At 42.1% G+C, this 18,641-nt stretch overlaps 1 protein-coding gene across 1 annotated transcript; it reads right to left on the reverse strand.

The window, feature by feature from the left end:
- Nucleotides 1–4,100: 4,100 nt before the first annotated feature.
- LOC122679170 (olfactory receptor 5AN1-like) lies at nt 4,101–5,042 on the reverse strand. Its single transcript, XM_043879510.1, has one exon. The coding sequence runs from the start codon at nt 5,037–5,039 to the stop codon at nt 4,101–4,103; it is 939 nt and encodes a 312-aa protein (XP_043735445.1). The 5' UTR covers nt 5,040–5,042.
- Between the last annotated feature and the right edge of the window lie 13,599 nt (nt 5,043–18,641).

The following is an 18,641-nucleotide window of genomic DNA, read 5'->3' on the forward strand; positions in this document are numbered from 1 at the left end:
TACCAAGGGAACATTTCATGCAACGATGGGCTTGTTAAAGGAAAGAAATGGTATGGACCTAGCAGAAGCAGAAGATATTAAGAAGAGGTGGCAAGAATACACAGAAGAACTGTACAAAAAAGATCTTCATGGCCCAGATAATCACGATGGTGTGATCACTAACCTAGAGCCAGACATCCTGGAGTGTGAAGTCAAGTGGGTCTTAGGAAGCATCACAATGAACAAAGCTAGTGGAGGTGATGGAATTCCAGTTGAGCTATTTCAAATCCTGACAGATGATGCTGTGAATGTGCTGCACTCAATATGCCAGCAAATTTGGAAAAATCAGCAGTGGCCACAGGGATGGAAAAGGTCAGTTTTCATTCCAATCGCTAAGAAAGGCAAACAAAAAATGCTCAAACTACCACACAATTCTACTCATTTCACACGCTAGCAAAGTAATGTTCAAAATTCTCCAAGCCAGGCTTCAACAGTACATGAGACGTGAACGACCAGATGTTCAAGCTAGTTTTAGAAAAGGCAGAGCAACCAGAGATCAAATTGCCAACATACGCTGGATCATCAAAAAAGGAAGAGAGTTCCAGAAGAACATCTACTTCTGCTTTATTGATTATGCCAAAACTTTGACTGTGTGGATCACAATAAACTGTGGAACATTCTGAAAGAGATGGGAATATCAGACCACCTGACCTGCCTCTTGAGAAATCTATATGCAGGTCAGGAAGCAACAGTTCAAACTGGACAAGGAACAACAGACTGGTTCCAAATAGGAAAAGGAGTACATCAAGACTGCATATTGTCACCCTGCTTATTTAACTTATATACAGAACACATTATGAGAAATGCTGGGCTGGATGAAGCACAAGCTGGAATCAAGATTGCCAGGAGAAACATCAATAACCTCAGATATGCAGATGACATCAACCTTATGGCAGAAAGTGAAGAAGAACTAGAGAGACTCTTGATGAAAGTGAAAGAGGAGAGTGAAAAAGTTGGCTTAAAGCTCAACATTCAGAAAACTAAGATCACGACATCCGGTCCCATCAGTTCATGGCACATAGATGGGAAACCAGTGACAAAGTTTATTTTTGGGAGCTCCAATATCACTGCAGATGGTGACTACAGCCATGAATTAAAAGACGCTTACTACTTGGAAGAAAAGTTATGACGAACCTGGACAGAACAGTAAAAAGAAGAGACATTACTTTGCCAACAAAGATCTGTCTAGTCAAAGCTATGGCTTTTCCAGTAAGCATGTCTGGATGTGAGAGTGGGACTATGAAGAATTGATGCTTTTGAGCTGTGGTATTGGAGCAGACTCTTCAGAGTTCCTTGGACTGCTGGGAGATCCAACCAGTCCAACCTAAAGGAAATCAGTCCTGAATATTCATCGTTGAAGCTGAAACTCCAATACTCTGGCCACCTGATGTGATGAACTGACTCATTTGAAAAGACCCTGATGCTGCGAAAGATTGAAGGCGGGAGGACAAGGGGACGACAGAGGATGAGATGGTTGTTTGGCATCACTGACACAATGGACATGAGTTTGAGAACACTCCAGGAGTTGGTGATGGACAGGGAGGCCTGGAGTGCTTCCGTCCATGGGGTCACAAAGAGTTGGACATGACTGAGCAACTGAACTGAACTGAACTATTTGTCAAACTCACTGAATTGGAATTTTTATTTATTTTTCAGAAATTTATGTATTTCACTATTCTGGATCTCTGTTGCTGCACTTGGGCTTTTTCAGTTGCCGTGAGCGGGGGCTACTCTCTCACTGTGGGGCACAGGCTTCTTATTGCCAGGAGTAATATGTACTTTATATCAGTCTGTTCAAGTCTGGGAAATCTGGCAAGTCAACAGTCAGTGCCCATCTTGTTCTTATTTTTTAAAAGATCACAAGGACCACAAACTTACATCCTCCTACTGAAGATGAAAATTGGCCAGAGTTAAGAATACTGCTTATCGTAAATCTATTTCCCCTTTTGCACCTTAAGGTTTCCTGGCAAATGTCAGCATTAAAGTAACTCTAACCATCCTACTCCAACCATTATATCACACCATACAATCACAAATTTTGGGGACATCAAATATTCAACACAGATAAAAGAAAAGACTTTATACCAGTTTTCCATATTTGTTCTTGGTCTACAGTATGAAATATTTAGTAACTTTATTATGTCCATGAATTCTATACAATTCTCATCACATCAAACATGCTCAGATGTTTGAAACAGCAGAAATGATTTGGTAGCATGATCACACTGTCCATGTCCAACAAGGATGTGCTTAGTTGCCTCTGACTCTGCAGTCCCACGCACTGTAGCCCACAGACTCCTCTGCTCATGTGATTTCTCCAGGCAAGTGTACTGGAGTGGGTTGCCACTTCCTACTCCAAGGGATCTTCCTGAAAGGTTGTTGCTGAATCAGGCAAACACACCAGGTTTCCTGGCCTCCAGAGGAGAGGAATTCAATCCAGGGCCAGAGATGAGGCTTGATTGCTCAGAGCTTTTGTGTGATAAAGTTGTATTAAAGTATAAAGGAGATAAAGCTTCTGACACAGACATCAGAAGTGGGTAGGAAGAGTGTCAGCAAAGGAGTTATATACTTTCCAATGAATCCAAAGAATGTCTGGAGGTTGTAAAGACTTCACCAGACCTACTCCCATAATTTATATTTTAAGATAACAGAATTAGCCAACAGGTTTAATCCAGAGACTGTCCTCAGGCAGGATACATCCTTGTAAAGGCCAGATCTACTCCCATAATTTATGTTTTAAGATAACAGAATTAGCCAGAGGGTTTAATCCAGAGACTGTGCCCAGGCAGGATATATTTTTGTTATATAATCCTAAGGAACGTAGAGGGGAAAAAAGTAAAAAGTTTGTCCTTTCTTCCTTCTTGAGTATTCCACACCTCTCTCTCCTTGGGGACCTCTAGACTTCTTATTACCCTGCTTAGGAAATGACTCTCTCATTCCCAACCCAGGGATCAAACCTGCGTCTCTTGCATTTCCTGAATTGGCAGGCAGATTCTTTATCACTAGCACCACCTGGGAAGCTGGCCATCTTAGGATGAATTTTCCAAATTTAATGGGAGAGAGAGATTTGAGTCCTACAATATCAGAAATCTCTATTGATTGTGACACTGATTTTTAATATCATCCCCATCAGAAATCCCCTTTGTACATTGGAGGCAAGAAATTACATCATGAAACTTGTCAGTAAATGGCACAGAAGGGAACACATGCTTCATTCCATTCCTCTTTATCATTCAAGCCACCTCCGCCTTCTTGGTGGAGCCTAGGATATAATCCCAAGCTGATTGGGTAATTGTCCCAGAGTAGGACTTACACAAACATAAGCTATGTCATATTGGTTTTCCCAGGAGGCATAATCAGGCTGATGAAGTGAAGTGAAGTAAAGTGAAAGTCACTCAATCATGTCCAACTCTTCATGACCCCATGGACTGTACAGTCCATGGAATTCTCCAGGTCAGAATACTGGAGTGGGTAGCTGTTCCTTTCTCCAGGGGATCTTCCCAACCCAGGAATCGAACCCAGGTTTCCAGAATTGCAGTCGGACTGTTCACCAGCTGAGCCACCACGGAAGTCCAAGCAGGCCAATAGTATATCTTGTCTCGGCGTACATTGTCATCAGAAACACAGAACAAACCTTGGCCACCACCACGTCTGGATTGCGCTGGGTCAGGATATTTGGCAGACAAGGTTTACGCTCTCCTGAGGCCTGTGTCAGCTGTCTCTCCTCCAGGGTCAGAAGCCCGAGATTGAACGGGCTCCCTCTCAGAAGCAAAAGAGAAATAGCAAGGTTCTAAACCTTAAAGTTTCACAAATACTTACAGATATATTAATAAATGTTGAGGCCACTCCTCATGAAGGATGAAAACTATGAATCTCCAGGACATAGATATCCTGTTCATGTGGCTACAATTCAGCTGTTGGTCCATATTGGCATACTGCGTATAAAATTAAGCTGTCTTTGTCAAAGACGTCAGGAATTTTATAGCCCTTTCGTGTGAACAGTATTGAGGGTTAAGGTGATTCTAAAAAGACAAATCCATCAGAAATCTCAGTCTATGGCCTCAGCAATACCCTCTCTTCCATTGCAACCTCTTCAAGGCATCTTTGATTTCTTTGTTTCTCAGACTGTAAATCAAAGGATTCAACATGGGAATCATCACCGTGTAGAAGACCGATGCGAATCTGTCGAAGCTGGAGGAACCTCCAGAGCTGGAGCTCAAATAGACAAATATACCTGAGGTGTAGAAGAGGCTCACTGCCGTCAGGTGGGAAGCACAGGTGTTGAAAGCTTTGGATCTGCCTTTCACGGAAGTGATCTTCAGGATGGAGATGACAATGTAAACATAGGATATCATGATAAGAGAAACATTTAGTATCCCAAAGATCATTGTCGATAAAGCAGTGAAGATTTGTGCAGAGAAGGTGTCGGTGCAGGACAGAACTAACAGCTGAGGCATGTCACAGAAGAAGTGGTTGATGACATTAGGCCCACAGAACTGGAACTTCGACATGAAACACAAATAGAATATAGAACCAGAGAGTCCAGCCACGTAGGATGCCAGCACCATCCGACCACAGAGAGCGGGCAACATGATGGAGGAATAGAGGAGTGGGTTACAAACGGCAGCATATCGGTCATAAGCCATGGCGGTCATGAGGCAAGACTCACTCAGCCCCATGGTTGAGAATACGAAATTCTGAATCACACAGTCCACATAGGTGATAATTTTCTGCTCCCGGAAGAAGTCGTAAAGCATCTTGGGGACTGTGGCAGTCACGTAGCAGATGTCCATGAAGGACAGGTTACTGAGGAAGAAGTACATGGGGGTGTGGAGGTGGGAGTCTATTCGTATTAAGATGATGAGCGACAGGTTACACGTCAGGGTCAAAATGTATATCACCAGGAATACAGCAAAAAGTACTGCGATGATTCTGGGAAAATCTGAGAATCCCAAGAGGATAAAATAAGTGATCTCTGTGATATTGCCTCCTCCAATCATTGGCTTGACACTCCTAAAATCAGAAAAGTGACCAGAGGATATATTCTCTACTTGTGACATGGTAGCATTACAAGCCTCATATACAACATATTTTCCCCCACTGAGCACTGGAGAAGTGGAAATGCTTAGGGTCCTAGGGAAAGACCCCAGCTTTTCATCTTGAATTGTCAAGAAGTGCCTTCTCAGTGTTCCATGGACTGTAGAGTCCATGGACTGCTCCAGGCCAGAATACTGGAGTGGGTAGCCTCTCCCTTCTCCAGGCGATCTTCCCAACCCAGGGATTGAACCCAGGTCTCCCTCATTGCAGGTGGATCCTTTACCAACTGAGCCACCAGGGACGCCCAAGAAGGCTGGATTGGGTGGCCTATCATTTCTCCAGCAGATTCTCCCAACCCAGGAATTGAACGGGTACCTCTGCATTGCAGACAGACTCTTCACCAGCTGAGCCACAAAGGAAGCCCAATTATTTTATGAGGTCTCACAAAAATTAAAAGGCATATTTTTTAAATTGACTCAAACTTTGAAATAAAGCAAAGTCTATCTCTGCCAAAACAATTGAAATTCTGTGCTTGTATATCACAAAGAGACCTTTGGTTAAAACAATGAGGATTTTACAGACCTCTGATGATTTAATATGTATAACTGTTACTTTATAATAATAAAAGGATAAGCAGCATCATTTTAGGATAAATTTGAACTGGCCCTTCTTCCCATGATGGTCACCCAGATGGGTTTTCAAGAATTTCTTCTTTACCCATAAAAAATTACCTTGTTTATAACAACACCTCAATTTTTTACATACGTATTCAATACATCATCTCCAAAATAATCTGGAGATTTACCTTAATTTATATTCCCGATATATTTTGTAGAGCACAGCATGTACGCCCAATAGATATGAAATAAGACTTCTTAGGGAAGCCGTGTACAAACTGTTCTAAAGGGAGCCTAATATAACTCACTACCAGCCCCAATTATTGTCCTAATATTTGAATATTCTGCATGGTAGGCACCATCAGTTCCATGGACATGCGTCTGAGCAAATGCCAGGAGATAGTGAAGGACAGGGAAGCCTGGCGTGCTGCAGTCCTTGGGGTCACAAAGAATCGGACACAACTGAGCAACTGAACAAGCAAACGATAAGTACTGTGGTTAAAGTTCCAACTTAGAGATATAGTTCTCAGTGACATAAGCAAGATGACAACAGAGGTCATGCCTGACTTCAGTTCCCCTCACCAGAAGAAAGAAAAGTGAAAGTTTCTCAGTCATACCTGACCCTCTGTGACCCCGTGGACTGTAGCCTGCCAGGCTCCTCTGTCTGTGGAATTCTCCAAGCCATAATATTGGAGTGGGTAGGCTATCCCTTCTCCAGAGGAACTTTCTTTCCCGGAATCGAACCAGGGTCTCCTGCATTGCAGGTGGATTCTTTCCCAGCTGAGCGACCAGGGAAGCCCCACCAGAAAAACAATTAGCAGTTATTCGCAGACAAGGTACCAATGAAAAATCCTAAAGTGCAGGGATGAGGCTGAAGCGTCCCTGTGAACTAGAGAAATGGAGAAAGACCACATTAGGAGGGTGGAGGAGCAGACACATTTGACTGCATTGCCCCTCCCCTAGCTGCACCAAGAGGACCCTTCTCGGGCTGCAGTTTCTTTATGGAAAAGAGAGAGAGCTCAGTGTAGACCTCCAGCTCCCTCGGCATTACGGGTCACTTCTTAGGAAGACCCACTCTGGTCTCACGTCCTAGAAACCATGTGGGAATCTGTGGGGTGTGACCAGTGAGAATGCCACTGCAACAAAGAGAGACAGGCCTTGGAACAGTCAGGGCTTTGATCTTGGCAGACTGAGTTTCAGCAGTTTTGCCTGATTTGGGACTCTGAAAAATGAGCCTTGGCATCCTGGGAGCCTCTTCTCCTGCACCTATGATTCATAACCCCATCTACTACTGAGCTTACTCAAGCATGGTAGAACACTCAGAAAATTCCATCACCCAGGAGCACATGAGGAGTGTCCAGACAGGCGCTCTGCCCATTTGCATGGCTCCATCTGGCCAGAGGACTTTGTGTGCAGTTCTGCCCAATTTGTTTCCCAAACAAGGAGCCTTGCCAGTCTTTGCCTGTTCTGTGGTCGTGTCCAGGCCAGAAGCATGATGTGTAGCCCTAACCACTGCTGAACACAACCTTCAGCCCCACCGTCCAGGAGAACTAACCAAAACATATGGGAAACTGTGTAGCCCACCCCACAGCCCTGCTTACAGCAGTGTGTGAGCAGAGAGCCTGACCTCTTGGCCTCTATGCAGAGCCAAGCTGTGCCCCATGTGGCCAAGGAACTCGGGGTACAGTTCTTCTGACTTGGGTCCCCAGTGAGTGGGTCACGACAGCCTCGGAGCACATTCTGCAGCCCTGACCAAGTTGTGAAGTTAATTCCCAGCCCTACGTCCTGCTGGACAGAGTACTCAGTCCTGCTCAGCTCAGAAGCCTGGCCTGATATTCCAGGTAAGAAGAGAAGCTGTCCTAATGCTACTCTTGGCCAAGAAACCAAGGCAGCAATCATATCAACTATTCCCAGCCAGCAGCATCTGCATCCCAGCCACAGAGCCTGGGCAATGTCCTCACCCCAAAATAGACTTTGATCAGTATCACTATCACTTCAGTTGCTCAGTTGTGTCTGACTCTTTGTGACCCCACAAACTGCAGCATGTCAGGTCTCCCTGTCCATCACCAACACTTGGAGTCCACCCAAACTCATGTCCATCGAGTCAGTGATGCCATCCAAACATCTCATCCTGTGTCATCCCCTTCTCCTCCTGCCCTCAATCTTTCCCAGCATCACGGTCTTTACAAATGAGTCAGTTCTTTGCATCAGGTGGCCAAAGTATTGGTGTTTCAGCTTCAACATCAGTCCTTCCAATGAATATTCAGGACTGATTTCCTTTAGGATGGATTCGTTGGATCTCCTTACTGTCCAAGGGACTCTCAGGAGTCTTCTCCAACACCACAGTTCAAAAGCATCAATTCTTCAGTACTCAGCTTTCTCTATAGTCCAACTCTCACATCCATACGTGACCACTGGAAAAACCATGGCTTTGGCTAGACAAACCTTTGTTGGCAAAGTAATGTCTCTGCTTTTTAATTTACAGTCTAGGTTGGTCATCACTTTTCTTCCAAGGAGCAAGTGCCTTTTAATTTCATGGCTGCAGTCACCATCTGCAGTGATTTTGGAGTCCCCAGAAATAAAGTCTGTGACTGTTTCCATTGTTACCCCATCTATTGGCCATGAAGTGATGGGATCAGACGCTATGATCTTAGATTTCTGAATGTTGAGTTTTAATCCAGCTTTTTCATGCTTCTCTTTCACTTTCATCAAGAGGCTCTTTAGTTCTTCACATTCTGCCATAAGGTTGGTGTCATCTGCTTATCTGAGGTTATTGATATTTCTCCTGGCAAACTTGACTCCAGCTGTGCTTCATCCAACCCATTCTTTGATAGCTAGCCCAATTGATCAAGGTCACTGCCAGATGATCTATCTAGAACTCCAAGCTGAGCTGACTGGGGAAGGGCTGTCTCTACTAAAGCAAGCCTGGAAAATCTGGAAGTAGAGATCAAAAGTGCAGACACTAACAAAGGAATCAAGGATCATGAAAAATTAGGTAAATATGACACCACTAAAGGAAACTTATAAAGCTTTAATAGCTTTATAAGAATCTGCTGGTAAAGAATACACCTGCAATGTGGGAGACCTGGGTTCGATCCCTGGGTTGGGAAGATCCCCTGGACAAGGGAACAGCTACCCATTCCAGTATTCTGGCCTGGAGAATTCCATGGACTGTAAAGTCCATAGGGTTGCAAAGAGTCAGACGTGACTGAGTGACTTTCGCTAAAGGAATAAAGATCTATAAGTGGCCTGACAAAGAACTCAGCATAATTCTCTTTAAAACGTTTGGTGAAATATAAAACCCATAAACAGACGACTGGATGAAATTAAGAAAACAATATATTAGCAAAATGAACAAAATGTGTTAAACAAGGAAACAGAAACCATTAAAAAAAATCCTAGAGCTGAAAAAATCAATAGAGACTTTTAACAGCACACTCAATAAACCAGGAGGGAAAACAATGAAAAAGAGTTAGGGTTAGAAAGCCTAAGAGATTTATTATGGGACAACATCACGATCAAGACAAAGACATGTGCATTAGCTAATCTCTCTCTCTCTGTCTGTCTCTCTCTCATGCAGACTGCATGTGGACTAAACACAAAGGCCAAAAGTAATGAATGGCATGGTTTTCAATTTCTCCTTTGCTTGATCAGAGACTTTCAACTTTCTGCAACTCCTATATTTTGTAATAAGAACAAGTTACTAAGATATATGCATCTTTAATCCTCAATAGTAAAGGGAGACAGAGAGACAGGGAGAGGAAAAACGACAGAGAGAATGAGGAAGAATGTCAGAGACAACAGATTTTCCTGACTTTTACCTACTGGCTGTGCAACACTTAGCTAGTTATTAACCTCCCAGTTGCCTCACCTGTAAATGGAGCTAATAATCCTTTACCACCTCATTGGGTTGTTGCACGGACTGACTGACATAAAGCGCTCAAACAGTAAGAGATGAGTAAATGTCAGCAGTTCTCATTTCCGTGGTCATTCCTCACCATGAAGGGAAAAACACGGCAGGACTAATCCTGAAGTAGCAAGGAGTTCTTCATAAAATTATTTCCTGAATTAAATGGCTTCTGAACCTCAACTCTAGAACGTTGTTAATAAGTGATTGTTATTTGTTTCTATATGGCATTATTTCCCAATCAGCAAAATTGAAAGCTCTGATTTCTGCTTTTAATGTTCCACCAAGTAGAGTGGAACTTGTGATGTTCACTACGGACAGTATGTAGACTAGTGGAGAGGTTTTACTGTAAGCATCTCATATACTAATATTTGTGTTACTCAAGAAAAATATGCTGGATACATTAAGAAATAATTCTTTTAGCCATTTCTGGATATCAAAGTCAAAATACATTTGTTTTATCTCAATTCATAGTTTTATGAACTTTAAAATCTTTCTGTTTACTCTTATAATAGAGTACTACCAACATACTTCTCAGCTATTTTGTCCAAGATGTGTAGGATTCAATGAAAATGTTTTGAAAATATAAACTCTCACCCGCATTCCCAGTATATCAACATATTTAATCAGTTCAGCCAAAGTAAGTCAAGCTTTTGACCAATCACTGGCAGTGAAATCTTTCCTCTTCCCAACACAGTATAGAAACAGACTCAGCCTCAACTAAAGTTACCTGTGTAGCCCATCACTGCCAGGAAAGAACAAAGAGCTGTGCGTGGTTTCACTTATCCCTGATAAAATTTATCCTAAAAATTTATGTTGTTAAAATTTGGTAAACCGCAGGAAAAGCAAATATACCCTGAATATAGTCACTCTCTTCTAATGAATCTTCTGTATGTGTTCACCAACTCTCAAGATGGTTTGTACCAGAAAAGGTGAGTGATGTAAATATTGGTTGGAGATTTTCACTAGGGAGATATAGCTTATGAAAACTTTTTCCAAATCTTATCTGCTAAGGACATGGTCATTTGCCAGATTGTGCAGAGTATAAAGTCAGGTAAAGAAAGCCAAGAATGCTGCTGGATAAAGAAGGACAATGTAAGAAAGAAAAGACTAAAAGTGACATTCAAACCAACATTACCTGTACTTGCAGTGGGGAATCTCTGATGTCTGTTTCATCCAAGCTCTGATCTCCAGACACCCAAATTATTCAAAATTATAGTGGAGAGCTATTTAAAGTATTTCAAACGCCCAGTGGAATGCTTCTTGAGGACTTTTTCATATCGTTATGGCATGACCAGTTGGACTTTTGTTACACAGAAATAATGAATCGAAGCTACATATTGAAGTGGAATTCAAATTCATCATTATTTTTTACAACCATTCTCAGCAAGCATAAATTTAAAGGGTCCTTGGGATGGATAAAGTTGGGAAATACAGGCAAGCATTTTTGAGCTTAGGAAATGCCCATGGAATTCAGTAAATTATTAGTTAAATTCAGCACTCAGTTAACTTGTACAATGTGTTAGGCTTCACAGGCATCATTTCATTTGAGTCTCAATGATCTTATTACCCCTATTTTACCAGTGAAAAGGAGAAGGTAACAGAATTCAAAATTATATCCTTGGGAAATTGCAGAACTAGATCTCAACAGTTGTCTCTCACTACAGAGTGAGACCTGAAATTTTAAGTTAGAGATTATCCTTGTCACTGAAGGTCAGAGAATTTGGGTGAGGAGAAAGGGAACCTGAGGATGGTCTTAGGAGGACGTCATGGACCTGCGGGAGGGGGAAGAATTCAAGAAAGAAAGCAACAGAACTAAAAACCTTTCTCTCTGAAGATCCTCCTAGAAAAATCACATAGCTATAGAGATAGCACAAAATCCACTCTTCTCTATATATCTTGCTTTCTCACCTTGACCCAGATCCCCCAGAAAGACAGAGCTCTTGCCAAAGATTGAAATCATCTATTTCTATCTTCCCAAAATTTTCAGGTGGGTCCTATTGCAGTCAAAGATGGAACCTTTTGTCCATGAGCTGGCTGTTCACTCACAGCCAGAGAGAATTCCACACGGGGGATACTCTTAAATGTGTTAATAATGGCAGAGTTGAAAGGGAAAAGACAATTAGGGAAAGAAATCTCTCCAGGCACTTGCCCTCTGGAGTCATGGTTGTCACGGAGTTCTTGGCCCTGCTAATTTCATGCTCGATATTACTCTGTCCCTTCTGGGTCCATTCCCCACTTCCCCATAGTCCAATCATGATCTTATGATTTTAACTTTTCTTTTAATGACCTTGGAGTCATTAGAGCTGGAGATCCCTGGACCTAGGGATTATTTGGTTCAATGCATTCAATTTCCAGGTGAGGACCTGAAACCAGTGCAGCTAAGTGATTTGCTCAAGATAACATAGCCAGTTGGTAAAATTGCATGGAAAAAAAAAACATGTGGACTTTCTGTTTACAAAGCATTTTATTTTAGATATATGCATGCATATATTTTTTCAATTGCCTTAACTGAATCAATCTCCATAGCAGCCCTGTGAGGTAGTCAAGATGTAATTTTCTATGCATAAGTGAGGAAATGAAAGCAACAAGGAACACAAAAAGTTAGTAGATGACAAGGCCACGAATTATTGTGGTTACAACCATAAGCATTGTCACCAGCAAATCTGAGTCATATCATCTCTTCCACTTGAGGATTTCATAATCTTCAGCAAATTAACCTCTCTAAGCCTCAGCATTGTCACCCCAGTGTTATCATGGAGCTGACAATAGTAGCTATTACATAGAATAGCTCTTCATGTGTGTGTATGTGTGCTTACTCACACAAGATTTTTTTTAAAGCAAGATAAATTATATAAAGATAAGAAAAGCAATAGAAAAATTAATAAAAATCAAAGATAATTCTTGGAGGGATAACAAAGTGACAAAGCTTTAGCTAGACTGAGAAAAAGAGAAAGTAACCCTGACCTTAACCCTAAATGAAACTATGAGCCATGCCATGTAGGGCCACCCAAGACTGACAGGTCATGGTGGAGAGGTCTGACAGAATGTGGTCCGCTGGAGAAGAGAATGGCAAACCACTTCAGTGATCTTGCCTTGAGAACCCCATGAACAGCATGAAAAGGAAAAAAGATAGGAAACTGAAAGATGAACTCCCCAGGTCGGTAGGTACCAATATGCTACTAGAGATAACTGGAGAAATAACTCCAGAAAGAAGGAAGGGATGGAGCCAAAGCAAAAACAACATCTAGTTGTGCATGTAACTAGTGATGGGAGTAAAGTCCAATGCTATAAAGAACAGTGTTGCATAGGAACCTGGAATGTTAGGTCCATGAATCAGTGGAAACTGGAAGTGATCAAACAAGAGATGGCAAGAGTGAACATTGACATTTTAGGAATCAGTGAACTAAGATGGACTGCAATGGCTGAATTTAACTCAGATGACAATTGTATCTACTACTGTGGGCAGGAATCCCTTAGTAGAAACGGAGTAGCCATCATGTCAACAAAAGAGTCCAAACTGCAGTCCTTGGATGCAATCTCAAAATGACAGAATGATCTCTCTTCATTACCAAAGCAAACCATTCAATATCACGGTAATCTAAGTCTATGCTCCAACCAGTAATGCTGAGGAAACTGAACTGAAGGATTCTATGCAGACCTACAAGACCTTCTAGAACTAACACCCAAAAAAGATGTCTTTTTCATTATAATGAACTGGAATGCAAAAGTAAGAAGTCAAGAAATACCTGGAGTAATGGGCAAATTTGGCCTTGGGGTACAGAATGAAGCAGGGCAAAGGCTAATAGAGTTTTGCCAAGAGAACACACTGGTCATAGCAAACACCCTCTTCCAACAACACAAGAGAAGACTCTACACATGGATATCACCAGATGGTCAACACCGAAATCAGATTGATTATATTCTCTGTAGCCAAAGATGGAGAAGCTCTATACAGTCAGCAAAAACAAGACCAGAGCTGACTGTGGCTCAGACCATGAACTCCTTATTGCCAAATTCAGGCTTAAATTGAAGAAAGTAGCGAAAACCACTAAACCATTCAGGTATGACCTAAATCAAATCCTTTATGACTATACAGTGGAAGTAACAAAGAGATTCAAGGGATTAGATCTGATAGACAGAGTGCCTGAGAAACTATGGATGGAGGTTCATGACATTATACAGGAGGCAGGGATCAAGACCATCCCCAAGAAAAAGAAATGCAAAAAGGCAAAATGGTTCTCTGAGGAGGCCTTAAAAATAGCTGAGAATAGAAGAGATGTGAAAGGCAAAGGATAAAAGTAAAGATATACCCACTTGAATGCAGAGTTTCAAAGAATAGCAAGGGGAGATAAGAGAGACTTCCCCAGTGATCAGTGCAAAGAAATAGGGGAAAAAAATAGAATGGGAAAAACTAGAGATCTCTTCAAGAAAATCAGAGATACCAATGGAACATTTCATGCAAAGATGGACTCAATAAAGAACAGAAATGGTATGAACCTCACAGAAGCAGAAGATATTAAGAAGAGGTGACAAGAATACACAGAAGAACTATACAAAAAAGATCTACACAACCCAGATAATCATGATGGTGTGTGATCACTCACTGAGAGCCAGGCATGCTGGAATGCAAAGTCAAGTGGGTCTTAGGATACATCACTATGAACACAGCTCGTGAAGGTGAATGAATTCCAGTTGAGCTATTTCAAATCCTAAAAGATGATGCTGTGAAAGTGCTGCACTCAATATGCCAGCAAATCTGGAGAATTCAGTAGTGTCCACAGGACTGGAAAAGGTCAGTTTTCATTCCAATCCCAAAGAAAGGCATTGCCAAAAAATGTTCAAACTACCACTCAATTGCATTCGTCTCATACACTGGTAAAGTAATGCTCAAAATTCTCCAAACCAGGAGAATTCAACAGAACGTGAACCATGAATTTCTAGATGTTCAAGCTGGTTTTAGAAAAGGCAGACGAACCAGAGATCAAATTGTCAACATCCATTGGATTATCAAAAAAGCAAGAGAGTTTCCAGAAAAACATCTACTTCTACTTTATTGACTACGCCAAAGACTTTGACTGTGTGGATCACAACAAACTGTGGAAAATTCTTCAAGTGATGGGAGCACCAGACCACCTGACCTGCCTCTTGAGAAATCTGTACGCAAGTCAAGAAATAATAGTTAGAACCGGATAAGGAACAGACTGGTTCCAAATCAGGAAAGGAGTATCTCAAGGCTGTATATTGTCACCCTGCTTATTTAACTTATATGCAGAACACATTATGAGAAATGCTGGGCTGGATGAAGCACAAGCTGGAATCAAGATTGCCAGGAGAAACATCAATAACCTCAGACATACAGATGACACCAACATTGTGGCAGAAATTGAAGAACTAAAGAGGCTCTTGAAGAGGAGAGTGAAAAAGTTGGCTTAAAGATCAACATTCAGAAAACTAAGATCATGGCATCCAGTCCCATCACTTTATGGCACATAGATGGGGAAACAGTGACAGACTGTATTTTTTGGGGCTCCAATATCACTGCAGATGGTGACTACAGCCATGAATTAAAAGATGCTTACTGCTTGGAAGAAAAGTTATGACGAACCTGGACAGTGTATTGAAAAGCAGAGACATTACTTTGCCAACAAAGGTTTGTCTAGTCAAAGCTTTGGCTATTCCAGTAGGCATGTCTGGATGTGAGAGTTGGACTATGAAGAATTGATGCTTTTGAGCTGTGGTGTTGGAGCAGACTCTTCAGACTCCCTTGGACTGCGGGGAGATCCAACCAGTCCAACCTAAAGGAAATCAGTCCTGAATATTCATCGTTGAAGCTGAAACTCCAATACTCTGGCCACCTGATGTGACGAACTGACTCATTTGAAAAGACCCTGATGCTGCGAAAGATTGAAGGCGGGAGGACAAGGGGACGACAGAGGATGAGATGGTTGTTTGGCATCACTGACACAATGGACATGAGTTTGAGTACACTCCAGGAGTTGGTGATGGACAGGGAGGCCTGGAGTGCTTCCGTACATGGGGTCACAAAGAGTTGGACATGACTGAGCAACTGAACTGAACTGAACTGATACATTTGTCAAACTCACTGAATTGGAATTTTTATTTATTTTTTAGAAATTTATGTATGTGACTAATCTGGATCTTTGTTGCTGCACTTGGGCTTTTTCAGTTGTCGTGAGCTGGGGCTACTCTCTCACTGTGGGGCACAGGCTTCTTATTGCTGGGAGTAATATGTACTTTATATCAGTCTGTTCAAGTCTGGGAAATCTGGCAAGTCAACAGTCAGTGCCCATCTTGTTCTTATTTTTTAAAAGATCACAAGGACCACAAACTTACATCCTCCTACTGAAGATGAAAATCGGCCAGAGTTAAGAATACTGCCTATCTTAAATCTATTTCCCCTTTTGCACCTTAAGGTTTCCTGGCAAATATCAGCATTAAAGTAACTCTAACCATCCTACTCCAACCATTATATCACACCATACAATCACAAGTTTTGGGGACATCAAATGTTGAACACAGATAAAAGAAAAGACTTTATACCAGTTTTCCATATTTGTTCTTGGTCTACAGTATGAAATATTTAGTAACTTTATTATGTCCATGAATTCTCATACAATACTCATCACATCAAACATGTTCAGATGCTTGAAATAGCAGAAACGATTTGGTAGCATGATCACACTGTCCCTGTCCAATAAGGATGTGCTTAGTTGCACCTGACTCTGCAGTCCCACGCACTGTAGCCCACAGGCTCCTCTGCTCATGTGATCTCTCCATGCAAGTGGAAGATCCCTCCAAGGGATCTTCCTGAAAGGTTGTTGCTGAATTAGGCAAAGACACCAGGATTCTTGGCCTCCGGAGGAGAAGAATTCAATCCAGAGCCAGAGATGAGGCTTGATCGCTCAGAGCTTCTGTGTGATAAAGTTGTATTAAAGTATAAAGGAGATAAAGCTTCTGACATAGACATCAGAAGGGGGTAGGAAGAGTACCCCTTGCTAGTGTCAGCAAAGGAGTTTTATACTCTTCAATGAATCCAAAGAATGTCTGGAGGTTGTAGATCTCACCAGACCTACTCCCATAATTTATATTTTAAGATAACAGAATTAGCCAACAGGTTTAATCCAGAGACTGTCCTCAGGCAGGATACATCCTTGTAAAGACCAGATCTACTCCCATAATTTATGTTTTAAGATAACAGAATTAGCCAGAGGGTTTAATCCAGAGATTGTGCTCAGGCAGGATACATTTTTGTTATATAATCCTAAGGAATGTAGAGGAAAAAAGTAAAAAGTTTGTCTTTTCTTCCTCCTTGAATATTCCAGACCTGTCTTTCCTTGCAGACCCCTAGACTTCTCATCAACCTACCTAGGAAATAACTCTCTCATTCCCAACTCAGGGATCAAACCTGTGTCTCTTGCATTTCCTGCATTGGCAGGCAGATTCTTTATCACTAGCACCACCTGGGAAGCCTGCCATCTTAGGGCGAATTTTCCAAATTTAATGAGAGAGAGAGATTTGAGTCCTACAATATCAGAAATCTCTATTGATTGTGACACTGATTTTTAATATCATCCCCATCAGAAATCCCCTTTGTACACTAGAGGCAAGAAATTACATCATGAAACTTGTCAGTAAATAGCACAGAAGGGAACACATGCTTCATTCCATTCCTCTTTATCATTCAAGCCACCTCTGCCTTCTATAGATTACAGTGGTGGAGCCTAGGATATAATCCCAAGCTTATTGGGGAATTCTCCCTGAGTAGGACTTACACAAACATAAGTTATGTCATACTGGTCTTCCCAGGAGGCACAATCAGGCTGATGAAGTGAAGCGAAGTAAAGTGAAAGTCACTCAATCACGTCCAGCTCTTTGTGACCCCATGGACTGTACAGTCCATGGAATTCTCCAGGCCAGAATACTGGAGTGGGTAGCTGTTCCTTTCTCCAGGGGATCTTCCCAACCCAGGGATTGAACCCAGGTTTCCAGCATTGCAGTCGGACTGTTCACCAGCTAAGCCACCAAGGAAGTCCAAGTAGGCCAATAGTATACCTTGTCTCTGCGTACATTGTCATCAGAAACACAGAACAAACCTTGGCCACCACCATGTCTGGATTTCGATGCATCAGGATATTTAGGAGACAAGGTTCATGCACTCCTGAGGTCTATGTCAGCTGTCTCTCCTTCAGGGTCAGAAGCCCGAGATTGAACAGGGCTCCCTCTCAGAAGCAAAAGAGAATAGCGAGGTTCTAAACCTTAATGTTTCACAAATCTTATAGATATATTAATAAATGTTGAGGCCACTCCTCATGGAGGATGAAAACTTTGAATCTCCAGGATGTAAAGACATCGTGTTCATGTGACAACAAGTCACCTGTTGGTCCATATTGGCATATTGCATATCAAATTAAGACGTCTTTATCAAAGGCACCAGGAATTTTATAGTCCTTTCGTGTGAATATTATTGAGGGTTTAGGGGAAAAAGAGACATTACTTTGCCAACAAAGGTCTGTCTGGTCAAGGCTATGGTTTTTCCAGTGGTCATGTATGGATGTGAGAGTTGGACTATAAAGAAAGGTGAGCACCGAAAAATTGATGCTTTTGAACTGTGGTGTTGGAGAAGACTCTTGAGAGTCCCTTGGACTGCAAGGAGATCCAACCAGTCCATCCTAAAGGAGATCGGTCCTGGGTGTTCATTGGAAGGACTGATGCTGAAGCTGAAACTCCAGTACTTTGGCCAACTCATGCAAAGAGTTGACTCATTTGAAAAGACCCTGATGCTGGGAGGGATTGGGGGCAGGAGGAGAAAGGGACGACAGAGGATGAGATGGCTGGATGGCATCACCGACTCAATGGGCATGAGTGTGAGTGAACTCCGCGAGTTGGTGATGGACAGGGAGGCCTGGCGTGCTGCGATTCATGGGGTGGCAAAGAGTTGGACACAACTGAGCGACTGAACTGACTGGCTGAAGGTGATTCTAAAAAGACAAATCCATCAGAAATCTCAGTCTATGGCC

Source organism: Cervus elaphus, chromosome 1 (genome assembly GCF_910594005.1).
Source record: "Cervus elaphus chromosome 1, mCerEla1.1, whole genome shotgun sequence".
Taxonomy (NCBI): domain Eukaryota; kingdom Metazoa; phylum Chordata; class Mammalia; order Artiodactyla; family Cervidae; genus Cervus; species Cervus elaphus.

Coding starts and splice junctions, on each gene's coding strand:
- LOC122679170 (XM_043879510.1), bottom strand. CDS start 5,039: ATGATTGGAGGAGGCAATATCACAGAGATCACTTATTTTATCCTCTTG.